This window comes from Somniosus microcephalus, unplaced genomic scaffold (genome assembly GCF_052327205.1).
Source record: "Somniosus microcephalus isolate GS21.2 unplaced genomic scaffold, FLI_Smic_1.0 unresolved_chr4, whole genome shotgun sequence".
Classification (NCBI taxonomy): Eukaryota; Metazoa; Chordata; class Chondrichthyes; order Squaliformes; family Somniosidae; genus Somniosus; species Somniosus microcephalus.
In genome coordinates, this window is record NW_028225182.1 from 34,493,053 (window position 1) to 34,513,027 (window position 19,975).

The 19,975-nt window shown below is 57.3% G+C and overlaps 1 protein-coding gene across 1 annotated transcript in view; it reads right to left on the minus strand.

The window, feature by feature from the left end:
• Window positions 1-19,975, minus strand: part of kdm6ba (lysine (K)-specific demethylase 6B, a) — a 62,612-nt gene that overhangs the window by 26,556 nt on the left and 16,081 nt on the right. The window contains 11 exon segments of the mRNA XM_085977276.1: window positions 974-2,259; window positions 2,261-2,380; window positions 2,382-2,939; window positions 5,383-5,679; window positions 7,352-7,507; window positions 8,248-8,418; window positions 8,877-8,966; window positions 10,139-10,358; window positions 11,556-11,648; window positions 13,858-13,987; window positions 18,327-18,428. Of these exon segments, the coding sequence (XP_085833402.1) occupies window positions 974-2,259; window positions 2,261-2,380; window positions 2,382-2,939; window positions 5,383-5,679; window positions 7,352-7,507; window positions 8,248-8,418; window positions 8,877-8,966; window positions 10,139-10,358; window positions 11,556-11,648; window positions 13,858-13,982 (3,116 nt within the window). The 5' untranslated portion in view covers window positions 13,983-13,987; window positions 18,327-18,428.

Consider the following 19,975-nt stretch of genomic DNA (forward strand, 5'->3'; position numbering starts at 1 on the left):
AGTAAAGCATCACTGAAGCACTGGGCTATTATTCACTTTTATCAGTTTCCTCTCCAGCTGGTTGTTCATCAGTTACATCATCAATGGAGGCAGACCTTACCCATAGTCCTTAGCGAGAGCGGAAGCTCTCTACAGGAACAATAGAGCACTCCCGCTGGCGCAGAGCACTGTGGGTAAAGCCGGCTGCCATTACTGAGATGCATTTTTTCCCCTTAAGCCTGGCACTGCGGGTCACCGACTCCCTCTGCCCGTGCTGGACTGTGTTTCTAAATACAGGAGTAAAGAAGTCTCACTCCAATTATATAGGGCCTTGGTGAGACCACACCTGGGGTACTGTGTACAATTTTGGTCTCCTTACCTAAGGAAGGATATACTTGCCATAGAGGGAGTGCAACGAAGGTTCACGAGATTGATTCCTGGGATGGCGGGACTGTCGTATGAGAAGAGATTGAGTAAACTAGGCCTGTATTCTCTTGAATTCAGAAGAATGAGAGGGGATCTTATTGAAGCATACAAAATTATTACAGGGCTTGATGGATGGATGCTGGGAGAATGTTTCCCTTGGCTGGGGAGCCTAGAACCAGGGGCCACAGCCTCAAGATAAAGGGTAGGCCATTCAGGACTGAGATGAGGAGGAATTTCTTCACTCAGAGGGTGGTGAATCTTTGGAATTCTCTACCCCAGAGGGCTGTGGAGGCTCAGTCATTGGGTATATTCAAAACAGAAGTCGATAGATTTCTGACTAGTAAGGGCATCAAGGGATATGGCGATAGGGATAAGTGAATGGAGTTGAGGCAGAAGATCAGCCATGATCTCATTGAATGGCGGAGCAGGCTCGAAGGGCCTACTCCTGCTCCTATTTCTTATGTTCTTATGTACCCCCTTATGTGCCCCAGGGCTCCCGTTTTTTTGGGGGGGGGGGGGCGGGGGGAAAGGGGGGGTGAAGGCAGGTTTGCTCCGCAGTCTGACTTACTTGCAGGCCCGGATGATGTCGGCGCCGCAGCTGTCAATGGTGAGGTCCGACAACCGGATCCGCCTCTCCTCCACCTCGGAGGCGATGAAGGTCTCCCGGTCGCTGCTCTCCACCTTGACCAGTTTGATCTTCAGCTCCTTGGTGGTGCCCTCGGGGAACGACTTGACCCGCAGAATGTCTGAGGGCCCCAGCGAGCTCCGGCCGCTGGCATCCGGCTCCTTGCCGGCGGGCACCGGCTGCTCCGGCCTCCTGGCGTCAGCCCGGTCCGGCTCCTCGGGCTTGGGCGGCTTGGGCCCCTCGGCCTTCAGCTTCTCCCGGGCCTGGATCTCTTTGCTCTGCAGGTCGATGTTGCCCAGGATCCGCCGCTGCTTGCCCTTGCCGGTGCGGCTCTTCCGCCGGTGGCTGCGGTCGCGGGCCGAGTGCTTGCTGCGGTGCTTGGGCCTCCTGTCCCGCGGCCGGCCCTCCTCCCGCGGTGGAGACGTGGCAGCCGGCGGCGGGGCCTCGGCCTCCTTGGCTTTGCTGGTGTGGTGGTGGGCGCTCGAGGCGTTCTCGCAGGTGCGGCCTGGCCCCGGTGAAGACTGGACCTCAGGCTCCGCGCTCGGCCTCTTGCTGGGCGACTCGGCCTCATGGGGGTGGGGGGCTGGCTCTTCCGCCGGCGGGTGAGCAGGGGGGCGATGGCGGTGCCGGTGCCGGTGGCGGTGATCGCGGTCGCCCGCCCCCTTCTGGGTCTCCGTGGTGAAGACGGCCTTGATCCACATCTCGCTCTCGGGCGAGGAGGAGCAGGCCCGGTCGCCCGCGGCAACCGGCGGCAGCAGCAAACCCTTCTTGAAGGCCGGGGCCTCGCGGGGGCCGGACGGCTCAGCCTTGCGGGGGCCAGCCTGGCCTCGGCAGGCCAACTGCTGCCCCTCCAGGGCACTGGCCAGCGACTTCAGCACGCCGGCGGGCTTGTGCCGGGCTGGAGGGGCGGCGGCCATCTTTCCCTCGCTGTTGCCAGGCGACGGGGCCCGGTAGAAGGCCCCGGGGACGGGCTCGCGGCCCGGCGACGCCCTCGGGCTAGGCGGTGTGGCGGGGTCAGGCGGCGGTGGCGGTGGGGGCGGGGCTGGCCTCCCCGACAGGGCGCAGGTGAGCGGCGGGGGCCTGGGCAGCCAGCGGCCCTCCAGCCTCTCCCCACAGGCCGGCCTGGCCCTCGGGGCCTCGGCCAGGCGTGGCGGGCTGGCGAAGCTGCGGGCCGGCCGGTGGGTCGAGGCAGGCGGCGGGGGCGGGGAGCGAGGGGCGCTTGGTGGCCTGGTGGTCTGGCCGGGGATGAGCCTTCCCCCGGCTCTCCTCGGTGCAGGTGCGGTGGGGCCCGGAGAGGGGAGGCATCCTGGGCTGGGGGGCCCGGCAGGGCTCTCTGGGGGAGGGAGGGGGTGGTCGGTTTGGGCTGCTCCCGGCTGGGCCAGGCCGAGCCGCCCTTCCGCTCGTGCGTTGGGCTGCGGTGGCTGCGGTGAGACGCTGGTTCCTTGGGGCCGGACCACTGCTCGCCCAGCGGGGCCTTGGTGCGTGGATCTTGGACCTTGTCCGTGCTGGTGGCGGTGGGCGGCGCCTGGGGTGCCCGCCTCGGGGGCGCCAAATGCCCCCGGGCATGATGATGCCCCAGCTCTTCGGCCTTGGGGGGCGCGCCGTGGCTGCCGCACGGGGACCGCCCGTCCTGCGGGGCCTGGGCCCGGCTGCGGGACGACCCCCAGGGGCAGGGCTCACCCTCGCGCTCGGACGGCCCCCGGGCCTCGTGGCGGGAGGCGCACCGCTCGCTCGCGGGGGAGGCGCCCAGGTGGGCGGAGTGGGTGGCGAGGCAGGCTTCGGGCGCTGTGGTGGCGATGGCAGGGGCCTCCGGGGGCATGGCGCTGCCCTGGTGGGTCGGCGGACCTCGGTCAAGCTGGCCAGTCGGACCCTCAGGATTGCCTTCTGGGTTCTGGTAGCAGCCGGACAACTGGAAGGGAAAGAGAGAGACACAAACTAAATGGCCTGCGATAAACAAACAACTTGCATTTATATAGCACCCTTAATGTAGTAAAACATCCCAAGGCGCTTCACACGAGCGATTATCAAATAAAAATTTGACACCGAGCCGCAGAAGGATAAATTAGGACAGGTGACCAAAAGCTTGGTCAAAGAGGTAGGTTTTAAGGAGCGTCTTAAAGGAGGAAAGAGAGGTGGCGAGGCGGAGAGGTTTAGGGAGGGAATTCCAGAGCCTGGAGCCCAGGCAGCTGAAGGCACGGCCACCAATGGTGGAGCGATGGAAATCGGCGATGCTCAAGAGGCCGGAATTGGAGGAGCGCAGCGATCTCGGGGGTTGTAGGGCAGGAGGAGGTTACAATTACAGAGATAGTGAGTTTATAATCAAACAGCCTTTTTTCCCCCCCCCCCATCTCCAATGCTTTTATAACTAAAAAACAAAACTGTTTAAAATGAAAAACAAAACACTTTTTTTTTTAGGGCCCCTGTGATATTTGTCCCTGGCCGATATTCATTGGAGTTTAGAAGAATGAGAGGGGATCTTATTGAAACATATAAGATTCTGAAGGGGCTCGACAGGGTGGATGTAGAGAGAATGTTTCCCCTCGTGGGGGAATCTAGAACTCGGGGGCATAGTTTTAGAATAAAGCTTGGTCAAAGAGGTCAGTTTTAAGGAGCGTCTGAAAGGAGGAAAGAGGGGTAGCGAGGTGGAGAGGTTTAGGGAGGGAATTCCAGAGCTTGGGGCCCGGGCAACAGAAGGCACGGCCACCAATGGTGGAGTGATTATAATCAGGGATGCTCAAGAGGGCAGAATTAGGGGAGCGCAGATATCTCGGGGGGTTGTGAGGCTGAAGGAGATTACAGAGCTAGGGGGGGGGTGCGGGGTGCGGGGGCGAGGCCATGGAGGGATTTGAAAACAAGGATGAGAATTTTGAAATCGAGGTGCTGCTTAACCGGGCACAGAGGGTGATGGGTGAACGGGACTTGGTGCGAGTTAGGACACGGGGCAGCAGAGATTCGGATGAGCTGAAGTTTACGGAGGGTGAAGGTGGCGGGGGGGGGGGGGGGGGGGAAGGCCGGCCAGGGGGTGCGTCGGAATAGTCGAGCCTGGAGGTGCGAAAGGCATGGAGGAGGGTTTCAGCGGCTGCAGCGCACGGCACTGGGGCTCGTTAACCCCACCCCCCAGGCCCTCGGGGATTCCCAAACTCCTGATCGCATTCGGCCAAACTTCCAGCAGCTCTCGCCGAATTGGGTGGCGGCTTTCACGGTCGACCCAGTGATAGCCAGCGTGCTTGCCCCTAATCACCGTCCAAAAAATTACCAGGGCTCGATTGTAAGGAGAGATTACATAAACTCGCATTGGAGGCCGTGCAGAGAAGGTTCACTCGGTTGATTCCTGGGATGAAGGGGTTGACGTATGTCGAAAGGTTGAGCAGGTTGGGCCTATACTCATTGGAGTTTAGAAGAATGAGAGGCGATCTTATTGAAACATATAAGATTCTGAGGGGGATTGACAGGGTAGATGCTGAGAGGATGTTTCCCCTCGTGGGGGAATCTAGAACTAGGGGGCACAGTTTCAGGATTAGGGGTCGGCCATTTAAGACGGAGATGAGGAGGAATTTCTTCTCTCAGAGGGTCGGGAATCTTTGGAATTCTCTACCTCAGAGAGCGGTGGAGGCGGAGTCAGTGAATATATTCAAGGCGGAGACTGACAGACATTTGAACTACAGGGCAGTCGAGGGGTACGGGGAGAGAGCGGGAAAGTGGAGTTGAGGCCAAGATTGGATCCGCCATGATCTTATTGAATGGCGGAGCAGGCTCGAGGGGCCGAATGGCCGACTCCTGCTCCTGTTTCTTATGTTCTTATATGTAAACTAGGCTTGTATTCCCTGGATCTGATTGAGGTTTTTAGGATTTTGAAAGGAATTGATAGGGTAGAGAGAGAAATAAATATTTTTCACTGGTGGGGGAGTCCAGGACAAGTGGACATCACCTTAAAATTAAAGCCAGGCCATTCAGGAGAGAGAAGCCGGAAACACTTCTTCACACAAAGGGTGGTAGAAGTGTGGAATTGTCTCCCACAAAAAGCAGTAGATGCCGACTCAATTAATCATTTTAAATCTGAGACCGACAGATTTTTGCCAGCCAAGGGTGTGAAGGGATAAGGGAGCCAAGGCGGGCGGATGGAGTCAGGACACAGGTCGGCCATGATCTCATTAGAATGGCAGAGCAGCCTTGAGGGGCCAAATGGCCTCCTCCTGTTCTGGTCTGCCTCCTCCTCCATGCAGTGAGGATGGGATTGGCTTCAGTGCCAATGAGCGCCAGAGAGAGAGCGAGTCTGGAAGCGCGAGCGCAGGAGAGAGAAAGCGAGAGCGTGAGAGAACGCGAGCGAGAGACGGTAAAGCCAAGGTACTCACCGCGGTGGAGCCGGCCGGGCCCTGCCGCGGCCGCCAGTGATCGCTGCCCACGGCCCTCTGCTGGTGGGGCAGGCTCGATGGCGAGATTCCGCCCTCCGCCCTCGGCCTCCGCCCGCCCGCGTCCCTGGCCTCGCCCCCCGCACAGGGCTGCCGGCCGCGGGACTCTCCTCGCGAGGGGGCGGGGCCACTGCAGGCCGTCTGGCCGGTCGCCGCGGTGACCATGTGGGCTGGGGGGTTGCCGTGGGCGCTGGTTGTGGAGCTGCAGGGAAGGGCGTCCGCCACTGGTCTCCTCTGTTCCTGGAGTGGGTGGTGGGGGGGGGGGGGTGGGAAAGAGACACAGACCAAGGTGAGCGGTGTTGTTTATACTTTAGCCTGAAACCGCCCCCCCCCCAAACAACTATTTCCCAATCTAGAGGGTCCCGCCGGAACGCAATGCTCCTCCCTCCATATGCTCTTGTGCATCCCCCCCTTCCTCCTTTCTTTGCCCCTCTTGTTTATCCCCCTCCCCGGCTCGGTCCTCCTCTCTGCAATTCCCTCCCTAAACCTCTCCGCCTCGAGAATCTTCAAAAGAAAACACTTCTTCAACCAAGCTGGCCGTCATCCCCCTAATCTCTCTCCCTTCCAGGCAGGGATTCCAGTGCGCGCTGGGGCGCCTTTCTACACCAAAGTGCAGCTTACGCTCAACACTTTAAGGCAGCTGCCTGCCCCGTACTGGCTGTGTCGCCTCCTGATACAGATACTCGCCATCGCTGCTCCCTCTAAACATGACCACGGGTGCGCGGCCTCTTTATTTGAATGCGCGGTACTGCACCCTCGGTACCTTCGACGGGACATGCCCGTGAGCGGCCTGCGCGGCACTTTCAGATACAGCCGGGCGGCCGTGCACAGCTTACAGGGAACACTGCTCACCGTCCTTTCGCGCCACACAAGTGCCAGGCAATGACTATCTCCAACAAGCGAGAGTCTAACCACACCGCCCCTTGGCATTCAACGGCATTACCATCGCCGAATCCCCCACCATCGACACCCTGGGGGTCACCATTGACCAGAAACATAACTGGACCAGCCACATAAATACTGTGGCTACAAGAACAGGTTATTCTGCGGCGAGTGTCTCACCTCCTGACTCCCCAAAGCCTTTCCACCATCTGCAAGGCACAAGTAAGGAGTGTGATGGAATACTCTCCCCTTGCCTGGATGAGTGCAGCTCCAACAACACTCGAAGCTCGACATCATCCAGGACAAAGCAGCCTGTTTGATTGGCACCCCATCCACCACCTTAAACATTCACTCCCTCCACCACCGGCGTACCGTGGCTGCAGTGTGAACCATCTACAAGATGCACTGCAGCAACTCGCCAAGGCTTCTTCGGCAGCACCTCCCAAACCCACGACCTCTTCCACCTAGAAGGACAAGGGCAGCAGGCGCATGGGAACACCACCACCTCCAAGTTCCCCTCCAAGTCACACACCATCCTGACTTAGAAATATATCGGCCGTTCCTTCATCGTCGCTGGGTCAAAATCCTGGCACTCCCTCCCTAACAGCACTGTGGGAGCACCTTCACCACATGGACTGCAGCGGTTCAAGAAGGCGGCTCACCACCACCTTCTCGAGGGCAATTAGGGATGGGCAATAAATGCCGGCCTTGCCAGCGACGCCCACATCCCATAAGTGAATGAATACCTTTCGCCCATCTCCTGGGAGACACACAGAGGCAACCCAAGGCAAAACCAGGTACGAAAAGGGGGCAATTTGGAAAATTCCTCTCCGACCCACTTAGACGATCAAAACTCCTCCTGGTGATCCCTCTGGCTCTGACATAACACTGAGTGTTAAGTTGCTGTTACACGTCAAGAGCCCAGGCAACAAGGTCACTGGATGAGGAACTAACGCTTGCCCAACAGTGCAAGCCAACACCTTCGGGAGAGGAGGGGGGGGAGGGGGAGAAAGAGAATCTAAAGAGATACCTGAAGACCGAGAGTGGAGTCCTTCCTCCCGTGCGGCCATGACTCTTTGTGCGTGTGGAGCCAGGTGGGGCCCGCTTTCGGCGACGGATACTGGCTGTGGGGGGGTAAGCTAGAGTGGGCGGGGTCTCCCGTCCGTTGCATTCCTGAATTGTGTACCTGGTGGTCGAGCAAAGACGTCCGTTAGCGCCAGCCGGCTTGCGTAGCCCTCAGCAGCCGAATAGCCCGCTGGCATTCGCCACCCGCTTTAAGAATGACCGCTTTAAGCTGGGGGGGGGGGGGGGCGGGTGGGCGGTTAGTGGTAGCGGAGGGTGGTTAACCCTTTCTGGGATTGTATTCCCAGCCAGAGTCTGGAGAAGGAAGCGAGTCACACATGCACGCACAACGCCATTGCTGCACTGATGTGGCACTTGACAGTATGAAAGCCATTTCCTCCTGTCCTTCTATTTTGCCTGATCTTGACAGCCAAGGCTAGGAAACCAGGGTTTTACGGGCAGCCGCCAACCTACAAAACGGCCAAGCAATTAGCCTCTGACTGACCCAGGGAAATGTCGGTTTAGGTCAATTCCCCTACGGGCAGCCGCCAACCTACGGAAGCGGCCAAGCAATTAGCCTCTGATTGACCCAGGGAAATGCCAGTTTAGGTCAATTCCCCTACAGACAGCCGCCAATCTACAGAAACGGCCAAGCAATTAGCCTCTAACTGACCCAGGGAAATGCCGGTTTGGATCACTTCCCGTGCCTGTGGCCTTAAAAGGGACAGGCTGGGATAAACACCGCTCCATTTTTAGTCGTGTTCCAGATGCCAGGCTGGCCCTGAGCTGACATATCAAACAACGCTGGTGAATAATTGGGACTTTCCGAAAGTTACGGTGCCCATCTGGCGGCAAGAATGTTACCTGGTCCGGGCTCCCGCTCCGCCTCCTCTTGACCGGGCTTGGAATTTCATTGCTGTGCGAGGACCGGACCACTTGGTGGAGAGGGGGGATGGGCTGCTGCACGCAGTGTTCCGTGGGGCCCGCTGGCCTCTTCAGCTGACAGCCGTTTTTGGTGGAATTGTAGTTTCTCTTCTGAGGGGGAAAGCGGGAGCGAAAGAAAGTAAGAGCGAGTGTGCGAGCGAGCGTGAGAGCGAGAGTGAGCGAGAGAGCGTGAGCAAGCGAGAGCGCACGAGTGAGAGAGAGCGAGTGAGCGCAAGAGAGAGGGAGAGTGAGCGAGAGAGCGCGCGAGCAAGAGAGCGAGCGCATGACGAGAGAGAGCACAAGAGAGCGAGCGAGAGAGCGCGCGAGCGAGGCACAGCGCGAGAGAGCACGCGACAAAAGAGAGCGCGCGCAAACGAGAGAGCGAACGAGCGACAAGAGAGAGCACAAGAGAGAGAGAGAGAGAGCGCAAGAGAGAGTGAGCGAGAGAGCGCGCGAGCAAGAGAGAGGCAAAAAACATATTTGATGTTTAATATAGTTGCTGTTGCATCACCTGAAGCTAAAATGACACAGAAGGCATCTTAAACAAAGAGATCCGGAGACTTGCTCACCTGTTGCAGGATGCTCCAGACTTCATGCAAGGCTGGCAGGGTCCGCTGTCTGTTCTGGGGGGGATTGGAGTGCAACTTCCAGACATGGGCCTGAATTATTTTTTGGGGGGTTGCGGGGGGAAGCAAAAACAAAACACAAACGCTGTTAGAATCATAGAATCTCACAGCACAGAAAGAGGCCATTCGGCCCATCGTGCCTGTGCTGGCTCTTTGAACGAGCTCTCCATTTAGTCCCACTCCCCCCGCTCTTTCCCCGTAGCCCTGCAATGTTTTCCTGTTCAAGTGTTTATCCAATTCTGCTTTTTGAAAGTTACTATTGAATCTGCTTCCACCGCCCTTTCAGGCAGCACGTTCCAGATCATAACTCGCTGCATAAAAAAATTCTCGTCATCTCCCCCTCTGGTTCTTTTGCCAATTATCTTAAATCTGTGTCCACTGGAGCCACACAGGCCAGGAAAGGCCCACGATCATTTCCCGGCCTTGTGCGGAGGTAGCCGATTGCAGCCAGGATGTGGCCCAAGGTGTCAAGGCCGCCTTTATTGCCCCGAGGAGGTGCTGATGGGCCTTCAGTTTGTGGTGAGAGAGGTGCCACTTCAGTAGGCTTTAAGCGCCAACCATATAGTGTAGGCCCGACCAGAGCCGGTATTTATGCTCCACACGAGCCTCCACTCACCCCGCTAGGATTTTGAAAGGAATTGATAGGGTGGATAGAGAAAAACTTTTGTCCCCTGGTAGTGGGGGGGGGGGGGGGGGGGTGGGAGGAGAGGGAGGCTAGAACAAAGGATTAACGTCTCATCCGAAAGACGGCGCTGTATAAATACAAATTGTCCGGATATTGGCACAGTCCCGGCTCGACCACAGGCAAGGCCGATCCTGTCATTCGCAGACTTGCCCGCAGGATAACGATCAGGAGCAGGAAGTCTGGCTGGATTTCTCTTCACGAGCCCAGGGGACTCTGAGGCCAGGCGTCGAACCTCACAGGCCCGGATCAAGAGCACAGCAAAGACAGTGCTGTTGCCCGTTGCTTGCGTGGGCACGGAGGACAAGACCCACTCCCAGCCACTCGAGGGAGGCAGAGGGTCCGTGACGGTATATTTTAAGCTGGCGTGTTACGGCCTCTCAATCTTGGAAAAACTTCCCTTGCAATCTCCGCTCCCAGAAATCCCTGAACCAGTCAGAACAGAAAATCAAAATGGCGGCTGACAATCGAAATGGCGGCTGACAATCGAAATGGCGGCTGCGCCCATCCCATCCGCCCTTACCTGCTGCAGGCGGTTGATCCTGGCGGTGAGGTCGGTGTAGCTGTACCCGCTGGCGTACCGTGCGGCGTTCTGGTAGCACTCGATGGCATCTTCCAGCTCGTGCTCGGACTCGTAGATCTGGCCCAGCTGCTCCCAGACCCGGGGCTGGGGCTGCTCGTGCAGGAGTGCCTGCACGCAGCTGTGTATCCCGTCCAGCTTGCCGTGCAGCGGCCGGGACGACCTGGGGAAATCAAAAAGCCAAACGACTTTCAGAGGGGGCGGCTATTCGACCGAGCGGGGCAGCGCGGCTCACCCCAAACCTGTTTCTCCCTGCCCCCACCATCCAACAGCCCCACGCACGCCAGCAGGAGTCACTGGACAACAATCAGAAGCAGGCCGGGGGGGGGGGGGGGGGTGTTCCTGGCTGACTTCACCCTCCCCACCATCGCCTTTCACCCTGAAGTGAAGTGAAGCAGCCCTTGCTGAGATGAGCTCTCTATGCCTCAGTACCACACCAGGCTGTGCATACAGTCATTGAGCAATGGTGGAGGGGGAGGTGGGGGGGCGGGGGGAGAGAGACAGCTGCCCGCATTAAGATTCTGAGAGGGGCATTGACGGGGTGGATGCTGAGAGGCTGTTTCCCCTGGCTGGAGAGTCTAGAACAGGGGGGCTTAGTCTAAGGATAAGGGGTCGGCCATTTAAGACTGAGATGAGGAGGAATTTCTTCACTCAGAGTGTTGTGAATCTTTGGAATTCGGGAATTCTCTGCCCCAGAGGGCTGTGAATGCTCAGTCTTTGAGTATATTCAAGGCTGAGATCGATAGATTTTTGGACTCTAGGGGAATCGAGGGATATGGAGATCGGGCGAGAAAGTGGAGTTGAGGTCGAAGATCAGCCATGATCTTATTGAATGGCGGAGCAGGCCTGAGGGGCCGTAGGGCCAACTCCTGCTCCTAATTCTTATCTTCTTATTACCGTTGCAATGGATTCAGACGGGTGTCCACCAGGCGTGATACGGGGTATTTTTACTGAACTCGGCAGAGTGAGTTACCCACCCCGCATACTTTTCTGCAAAAATAGCCAACGAGAAACGCAAGGTTTACTCCCCCTTCCTTTATTTTTGCATTTTCTCCACCAGATGCCCTCCCACTCGCGGAAATAAATTCCACGTCGAAAAACATCGCCGCAACTGGCCACTTGGGGCTGCCCAAGAGCTGCCGCCCACTTACAGTGAAAAGGAGGCCGATTAATTCATACATTTTTTTAATCGGACCGTCTGCTGTTGAAAAGGGGGACTTATATGGGGACTCCTTCGAGCCAACACTGGCACGAGCCACCCATTCCTTCCGTCTTCTCCCCATCCCGCCAGAACATGCCCGCTATCCCTCCCCACTTCACCCCCCGCCCCTAGGATATGCAAAGCAAGACAGGCCCTTACCCAGGGGTACAGTACGGCTTCCCTGAGTGTCCAACGCTTGCCATGTGGGTGGGGTAAGGGTTATACGGGTTCTGGCCGACACTGGCAGAGCACCTGGTAAGGAGAGAGAGGGTGGGAGGGAGGGAGGGACGAGGGTTGGAGAGAGAAAAACACAGAGGGTTAAAGGACCGGACATTCACTGGTCTCCAACGACCTGCTCAAAAAACCCAATTCACCGCCTCGCGTTACGTCCCAGTTCCTGGATTACCGCACCCCACCCTACCTCAGCTCAGGATATCCAGTGCTACGCTTCCCCCAACCACCCCTCCCCCTCCTCCCCCGAGACCTCAGGCCCGCAGTCTCCTCCCCACCACCCCTCCTCCCCTGAGACCTCAGGCCCGCAGTCTCCTCCCCGCCACCCCTCCTCCCCCGAGACCTCAGGCCCGCAGTCTCCTCCCCGCCACCCCTCCTCCCCCGAGACCTCAGGCCCGCAGTCTCCTCCCCACCACCCCTGAGACCTCAGGCCCGCAGTCTCCTCCCCGCCACCCCCATCCGATGGTGTACAGTTCAGCGAGAGTAGGGCCTCCAGGTGAAGGAGGGGGCAGTGAGCCAGGAGTAAGGCACCGAGATCGCACCTCCAATCCAATCCAACCAGCTCACCCCGCCGCTTACACAACAGTGCAGCATAGAAGGAGGCCATTCGGCCCATTGTGCCTGTGCCGGCTCTTTGAAAGACCTACCCAACTAGTCCTGCTGCCCTCTGCTCTTTCCCCACAGCCCTGCAAATGTTTTCCTTTTCAGAGATTTATCCAATTCCTCTTTTGAAAGTTATTATTGAATCTGCTTCCACCGCCCTTTCAGGCAGCGCGTTCCAGATCACAACAACTCGCTGCGTAAAAAAAATTCTCCTCATCTCCCCTCTGGTTCTTTTGCCAAACACCTTAAATCTGTGACCTCTGGTTACTGACCCTCCTGCCACTGCAAACGGTTTCTCCTTATTTACTCTTATCAAAGCCATTTGTAATTTTGAACGCCTCTATTAAATCTCCCCTTAACCGGCTCTTAAATCACTTGCAAACTGAAGATCAGGGGAACAAAATGGGGCCTGGATTGAACTCTCGTGCTCAAAAAAGGGTTTCGAAGTGAGGATTCAACTGCGAGTGCTTGTCCATGCCGAGCTCCCACCTCCGCCCCAGCCCCTCGCCCGTTTCCGCTGCTGCCAAAGACCGCTTGGGGCAGCGGCGCAGTTCCGTTGGATAAACGGGGCGCACGGGCTTCTCAGAGGGTGGGGCGCTAGGTGGCGCTGGTCACCGGGGGGGGGGGGGGGGGGGAAGCTCACGATTGCAGGGCACCGACTGAACAGGGCAGGGTTGTCAGGGTGAGGGGGGGTGGGGGTGGGGGCAGAAACAGCGGAGCGAGAGATCCAGCTGTGGGCTCAGAGCCGCACCCCCTCCACCCCAGTCTGCGCAGAGTGAGCCAATTTCAGCCACGCTACTCTGTGCCTCTGATCCAACAATCAACCACAGGGTGGGGAGGGGGGTGGGGGTGGTGATGCGCGAGTGCGGAGCCCAACAGAGACGTCGCTCACTGAATGGGTCCCAGTGTGGAGCAACGCTTTGAACAAACTGTACCCCAGCATGAGTCTCTGCGCCCCCCAGGGATTTGGGGTGCAAAAAGTGTGTTGGGGGGGGGGGGGGGGGGGTGGGTGCGGGGAACAGCGTGATTGGAATGAATCTGGCATTCTGCTTGATTGGCGCCCCATCCACCACCTTAAACATTCACTCCCTCCACCACCGGCGCACCGTGGCTGCAGTGTGTACCATCTACAAGATGCACTGCAGCAACTCGCCAAGGCTTCTTCGGCAGCACCTCCCAAACCCACGACCTCTTCCACCTAGAAGGACAAGGGCAGCAGGCGCATGGGAACACCACCACCTCCAAGTTCCCCTCCAAGTCACACACCATCCTGACTTGGAAATATATTGGCGATCCTTCATCGTCGCTGGGTCGAAATCCTGGAACTTCCTCCCTAACAGCACTGTGGGCGTACCTTCACCACACGGGCTGCTGCGGTTCAAGGCGGCGGCTCACCACCACCTTCTCAAGGGCAACTAGGGATGGGCAATAAATGCTGGCCTTGCCAGCGACGCCCACATCCCAGGAATGAATTTGCGACGTCCACATTAGTTGAAAGTGGGGACATGCAGCGCATACTTCCGAGTTATACAGACGCCTCTCGGCGGTGCTTGCTGTTGGAGCGTGACACGTGTCGCCGGCATGCGTTACGATAGCGGTCCCCCCCCGACGACGCCATCTCTCTTACCTGCCGCTGGGAGGCCATGGCCGCTGGGGTGCCGGGCTCCACCCTCCCCCAGCTCGGCTCAGGCTGTCGATCGGAAAAGATTCCCGCGCGCCACGCACTCCGAACTGTTCCGCCGTGTGATGCATCCAGCCTGCGGGAGCAAGGTGAGGGCAAAGGTCAAAGAACGGGTCACTGCACACAACGGAGGTGGCGGATAAAGGTCAGTCCCGCAATAGCTTCCTAAATGCCCCCCCTACCCTCACCCAAACACTCCCAGGGCAGGTACAGCACGGGTTAGATACAGAGTAAAGCTCCCTCTACACTGTCCCATCAAACACTCCCAGGGCAGGTACAGCACGGGTTAGATACAGAGTGAAGCTCCTTCTATACCATCCTATCAAGCACTCCCAGGGCAGGTACAGCACAGGTTAGATACAGAGTAAAGCTCCCTCTACACTGTCCCATCAAACACTCCCAGGGCAGGTACAGCACGGGTTAGATACAGAGTAAAGCTCCCTCTACACTGTCCCATCAAACACTCCCAGGGCAGGTACAGCATGGGTTAGATACAGAGTAAAGCTCCCTCTACAATGCCCCCTATCTCAGAAGAACATCCCCTAATGGGGCAGCGTGGTATTTAGTTCCACCTGCTACCTTGGAGCTGGAATCAAACCAAATTTCAGAGGTGATTTGAAGGCCCCAGCCCATTAACCAGGAGAGACAACATCCCAGCTTTGCCTGGGAACCATCTACAGAAGCCGCCTTTTTGAACGAAGCACGTGCCAATGCTGGGCAGGCCCGCGGCCGAGCCCGTGAATAGTGACGCCAAGGATAAATCACCGGCCTCCCGACTGCCTAGTCGGTCTTGGCCCGCTGTTGTACCGCGCCCCCCTCACCGCCCCGCAATCTGAGCTCTCCTCCCACCACTGCCACAGGAGAACAGGAGGAGGCCATTCAGCCCCCTCGAGCCTGCTTCCCCCCATTCAAGGAGATCACACGGCTCCTCCAACCCCATCCACCTGCCATCTGGGGAGAGCACAACCAGAGGGCATTACTGAGCCACAGACACACACACTCAACCTCAGGACGTCCCAAAGCGCATCACAGCCAACAAAGTACTTTTTGAACTGTAGTCACTGTTGTAATGTAGGAGAAACAGCAGCCAATTTGCGCACAGCAAGCTCCCTCACACAGCAATGCGATAATCTGTTTATTTTTTTTAAGTGAAGTTGGTTGAGGGATAAATACTGGCCCCAGGACACCGGGGAGAACTCCCCCCCGCTCTTCTTCGGAATAGTGGCCGTGGGATCTCTTCCGTCCACCCGAGGGGGCAGACAGGGCCCTCGGTTTAACGTCTCATCCGAAAGACGGCACCTCCGATAGTGTGGTGCTTCCCCAGTACTGGCACCGGGAGTGTCGGCCTGGATTATGGGCTCGAGTCTCCGGAGCGGGACTCGAACCCACGACCTTCTGACTCAGAGTGCGACCCACTGAGCCACAAATGACACGTAGCCACTTAGAGAACAGGGTCGGGCGAACTAAATGCTTTTTTTAAAAATCAGCCGGGGCTCCCACTCCTGATGGTCGGCATGGCGATCCCCGGTCGCAAAGCCTGTGGACGCCAGGTCAGGGCGGGAGGAGAGGTTTATTTTTTTATTGCGGCGCCCCCTATTGCCAAATAGCCGGTCGCCACTACAGGCCGAGGCTCACGGGCGCAGAATGGCCAGTCTCGGAGGGTAGACGGCTCCCCGGCAGAAGCTATAACCCCCGCCGCCCCCCCCCGGCCGAGTGCGAGTCACCACAGCCGAGGGACCAGCGCTCACCACGCCTGGCTTGTCCAGCACCTCCCACCTTAGGTCAGTCTGATTCGCTGCGGTCACTGCGGTTAAAGGAAGGCGGGAGCCCACCGCGGGTTGGGATGGGGGCGGGGGGCGTGGGCAGGGCGCGGGGATGGAGCCAGGAAAGCCTCTAGAACAGCTGCCGGTTTCAGCTAAGCCACATAAAACACTAGCAAAGGGAATGAGAGAAGAGGCTCGAGTGCCCACAGCAACTCGGCGACACGCTGCATTTGTGCTCGCTCCCCTCAGTCAGAAACACCCAACACCGTGCATTAGTAAAACGTCCCCAGGCGCTTCACAGGTGCGACTATCAAACACAATTTGACAGCGAGTCACATCAGGAGATATTAGGACAGGTGACCAAAAGCTTGGTCAAAGAGGTAGGTTTTAAGGAGCATCTTAAGAACATAAGAATTAGGAGCAGGAGTAGGCCATACGACCCCTCGAGCCTGCTCCGCCATTCAATAAGATCAGGGCTGATCTTCGACCTCAACTCCACTTTCCCGCCTGATCCCCATATCCCTGGATTCCCTCGAGTCCAAAAATCTATCGATCTCAGCCTTGAATATATTCAACGACACAGCCCTCTGGGGCAGAGAATTACAAAGATTCACCACACTCCAAGTGAAGAAATTCCTCCTCATCTCAGTCCTAAATGGGCGACCCCTTTCTCCACAGTTCCCGTGCTGTAATCGCACAGAGCATTGCGCACTGTTTAACACTAGTGATGTACGGAGTCAGCGAGCGCACTGAAATCACCAACCAAGAGCCTCACACAAGAAGCCAAGTCTGTGGAGTGGACCTACCACCTGTGGAGCGGCCGGAGTGTGACCCACCGAGCCACGGCTGACAGCCACGTTCGGACCTAGCCGGGAGCAGCTGGCCAGACTTTGCTTTGGTGGCTGAAGGAGGGGGAGACCAAAAATAACCTTTCACAGCTCGAAAAACCAGACTCGCACCCAGAGACAGGCACTCCGAGGCAGGCACCCAGAGGCAGGCACCCAGACGCACGCACCCGGCAAAGACAGACAGACAGGTGCACCCGGCAGAGACAGACACTCACATACGCCCAGCACAGACAGTCACACATATGTCCAGCACAGACAGACAGTCACACAGACGCAGACGGACACCCAAGATGCAGACACAGCCCTTCCCGTGCGCTAACTGTGCTGAAAGCTATAGAACCCCCTGGAGCAGCCGATTTCTCACTGTGCGGAGAGAGTCTGTTAGAGGGAGGACAGGAGCATCTCAACGCCGTCGTGACTAGCTGCCCCCTCCCTCGCACCCCCCACCACCACCCCCCCAATCCCCCGCTCTTCCTCTCTCTCGAAGATGTTCAATTTCTGAAGTGGAATCTCACAAGAGCCGAACACAAAACGTCTCGGGTGCCCTCACTCCTACCCTCCGAGAGGAGCCTGTCGAGCACTTGAGAAGCTCTCCACGGGCTTTTCACAGAGCGCCTGGAGAAGGCTTTCTTCTTTCGAATGCAATTAGAACTAAGGGGAGCCCGATCTTTAAGCAGCAGCCAGCGCGCTGAGCCAAGCACTACTCTGTGTCCTCCGGAACAATACAGGGATCGTGGAAGAGTTATACGAACGTACATACGAATTAGGAGCAGGAGTCGGCCACTCGGCCCCTCGAGCCTGCTCCGCCATTCACTAAGATCGTGGCTGATCTGGTTACTCCACATTCCCGCCTATCCCCTTCACCCCCTTGCGTACCAAGAATCTATCTCCCTCTGCCTTCAAAATATTCAAAGACTCTGCTTCCACCGCCCTCTGAGGAAGAGAGTTCCAAAGACCCACGACCCTCTGTGAGAAAAAAATTCTCCTCATCTCTGTCTTAAATGGGTGACCCCTTATTTTTAAACAGTGACCCCTAGTTCTAGATTCTCCCACAAGAGGAAACATCCTCTCCACATCCACCCTGTCCAGACCCCTCAGGATCTTCTATGTTTCAATCAAGTCACCTCTTACTCTTCTAAACTCCAACGGATACAAGCCTAGCCTGTCCAACCTTTCCTCATAAGACAACCCGCCCATTCCAGGTATTAGTCTGGTAAACCTTCTCTGAACTGCTTTGGAACATCGGAGACTTATATTCCACTCAAAGGCAGAATTTTAAAGAAAAGCCTTTGGTCTTTTAAAGAGGTACAAGTGGGACTGTGGGTCGTATCTTGCACGTGCTTCGAGCAATCACTAGCGAGTGGCGGCCATCTTGCTCAGCGACGAGGGTTGCCAATGCTCCAGGGCGGCCCTGGAGTCGCCAGAAATGAAGGAATAATCTCCTGGGCAAAAAAAAAATCCCCGGGAGAAAAATCGCAGGGTGCATGAAGAAACATTCATTTATCAGTTATGGAAGTATTGGCGATGGAGCAAACAAAAAAAGCTGTTTTGACCGAGTGGGGCGGGAGCGTCATGTGATGCAACCTCCAGGAATACGGCCTGCCAGAGTTGGCAACTGATGTGGGCCCTGTCGCAATGTTTAGCCCCACTTAGGGAGCCCACACCTCGGGGTTCAGAGGTCTGCCCCACCCTCCCCTGCAAACACCAATCTCTCCCCTTCCTCCTCCACCAACCCCAGTTCACCCCCCGCGCGCCAGCCGGCAGCGCCAGCCCGCCATCTTCTGGAGCAGATCACGTGACCCACCGTTCCAAAGTTCACAGACACGCCGATGGCCAATCGAATCTCAGCTCGTGCGTTTCCTTTAACCAATTAGCTGTGTTCTTCTGGTCGTCACAGCAAATTTCTCTGAAGGGGAGAAAATAGAATCCGATTAACTCGTGTGAAGAGGTCACAGCTGGAGAGAGGGAGGGGGAGAGAGAGGGAGGGGGAGAGAGAGGGAGGGGAAGAGAGAGAGAGGGAGAGAGAGAGCGGGGGAGAGAGAGAGAGCGGGGGAGAGAGAGAGGGAGAGAGGGGGAGAGAGAGAGGGAGAGAGAGGGAGAGCAGGGGAGAGAGGGAGGGGGAGAGAGAGAGAGCGGGGGAGAGAGAGAGAGAGAGAGAGAGAGAGAGAGAGCGGGAGAGAGAGAGAGCGGGGGAGAGAGAGAGCGGGGGAGAGAGAGAGAGAGCGGGGGAGAGAGCGGGGGAGAGAGAGAGAGAGAGGGAGAGAGAGGGAGAGGGGGAGAGAGAGAGCGGGGGAGAGAGAGAGCGGGGGGAGAGAGAGAGAGCGGGGGAGAGAGAGAGAGGGAGAGAGAGCGGGGGAGAGGGGGAGAGAGAGAGGGGGGGAGAGAGAGAGAGAGAGGGGGAGAGAGCGGAGCGGGAGAGAGAGGGAGGGGGAGAGAGAGGGAGGGAGGGGGAGAGAGAGAGCGGGGGAGAGAGAGAGGGGGAGAGAGGGGGAGAGAGAGGGAGAACGCAAAACTGTTTCCAAATCTATTTTTAACCTTTAAAATAAATCACTCTCTCGCAGGTGCCGAGTTGTGGCCACTCTTCGTGCGTGGGGCTAGACTATCTGTCTGGCTATTCGGCTGTGGGGTGCACCACAGCCGTGCCCGATCCCACCTTCACCGACACGCGCACATGCTTTCCAGCAGCGGCCACGCAACAACGACGAGGAGCAGGAGCTGCTCCCCCCCTCCCATCTCAGCCCAGGGGTGCTGAGGCCTGTTTTAGATCCCTGCCCCGAACCTGGGTTCCCACAGTCAGCAATCCTACAGTGAAGGAGAAGGGGGGGGGAGGGTCCCGATTATCCTTTAAAGAAACACGAGTCTAAGGAAAGAAAAACCTTATCAGATTCGCACAATCGATGTATCCTGAAGTAAGGCTGCTTTTAAATAATGGGCCAGACTTTGCTGGAGTGGTGCATCGCAGGGCCTGCCCTGTTCGTTAGACTCTACCCCCTCACCCTTCAAGCTCAATAGATTGAGTGCTGGAAGGGCGGGGACCATGGGACCTTGGCGAGCGATGGGAGCAACAGTCCTTAACAAAGGAGATTTGAGCATTGAGAAAGGTGCAGAGGAACGACGGCGAAGGAATTGGGATGAATTAGAATCAAATCACCGTAACAGAAAAAGGAATAGAGAGTGATGGAAAGAAAGATTGGATTAAGAGAGAGAAAGAGAGAGAGAGACAGAAACGAAAAGTATATTTTAAAAATCCCGAAACAATTTACTAGCGGCCAGAATGAGACGCCACGGTTTAAATTGTTCCCTTTCTGGGCCGGAGTGGCATCAATCTCATTATTAAAAAGGGTGCTTTACATCAATGTTCGCTCTAATTTGTTTTCTCGTGTGCGGTCCCTTTAACTGGCTGGCGCGGCCCATACGCGTTTTCCCGCGTGCACGGTTTCCTCGGGGTGGGGG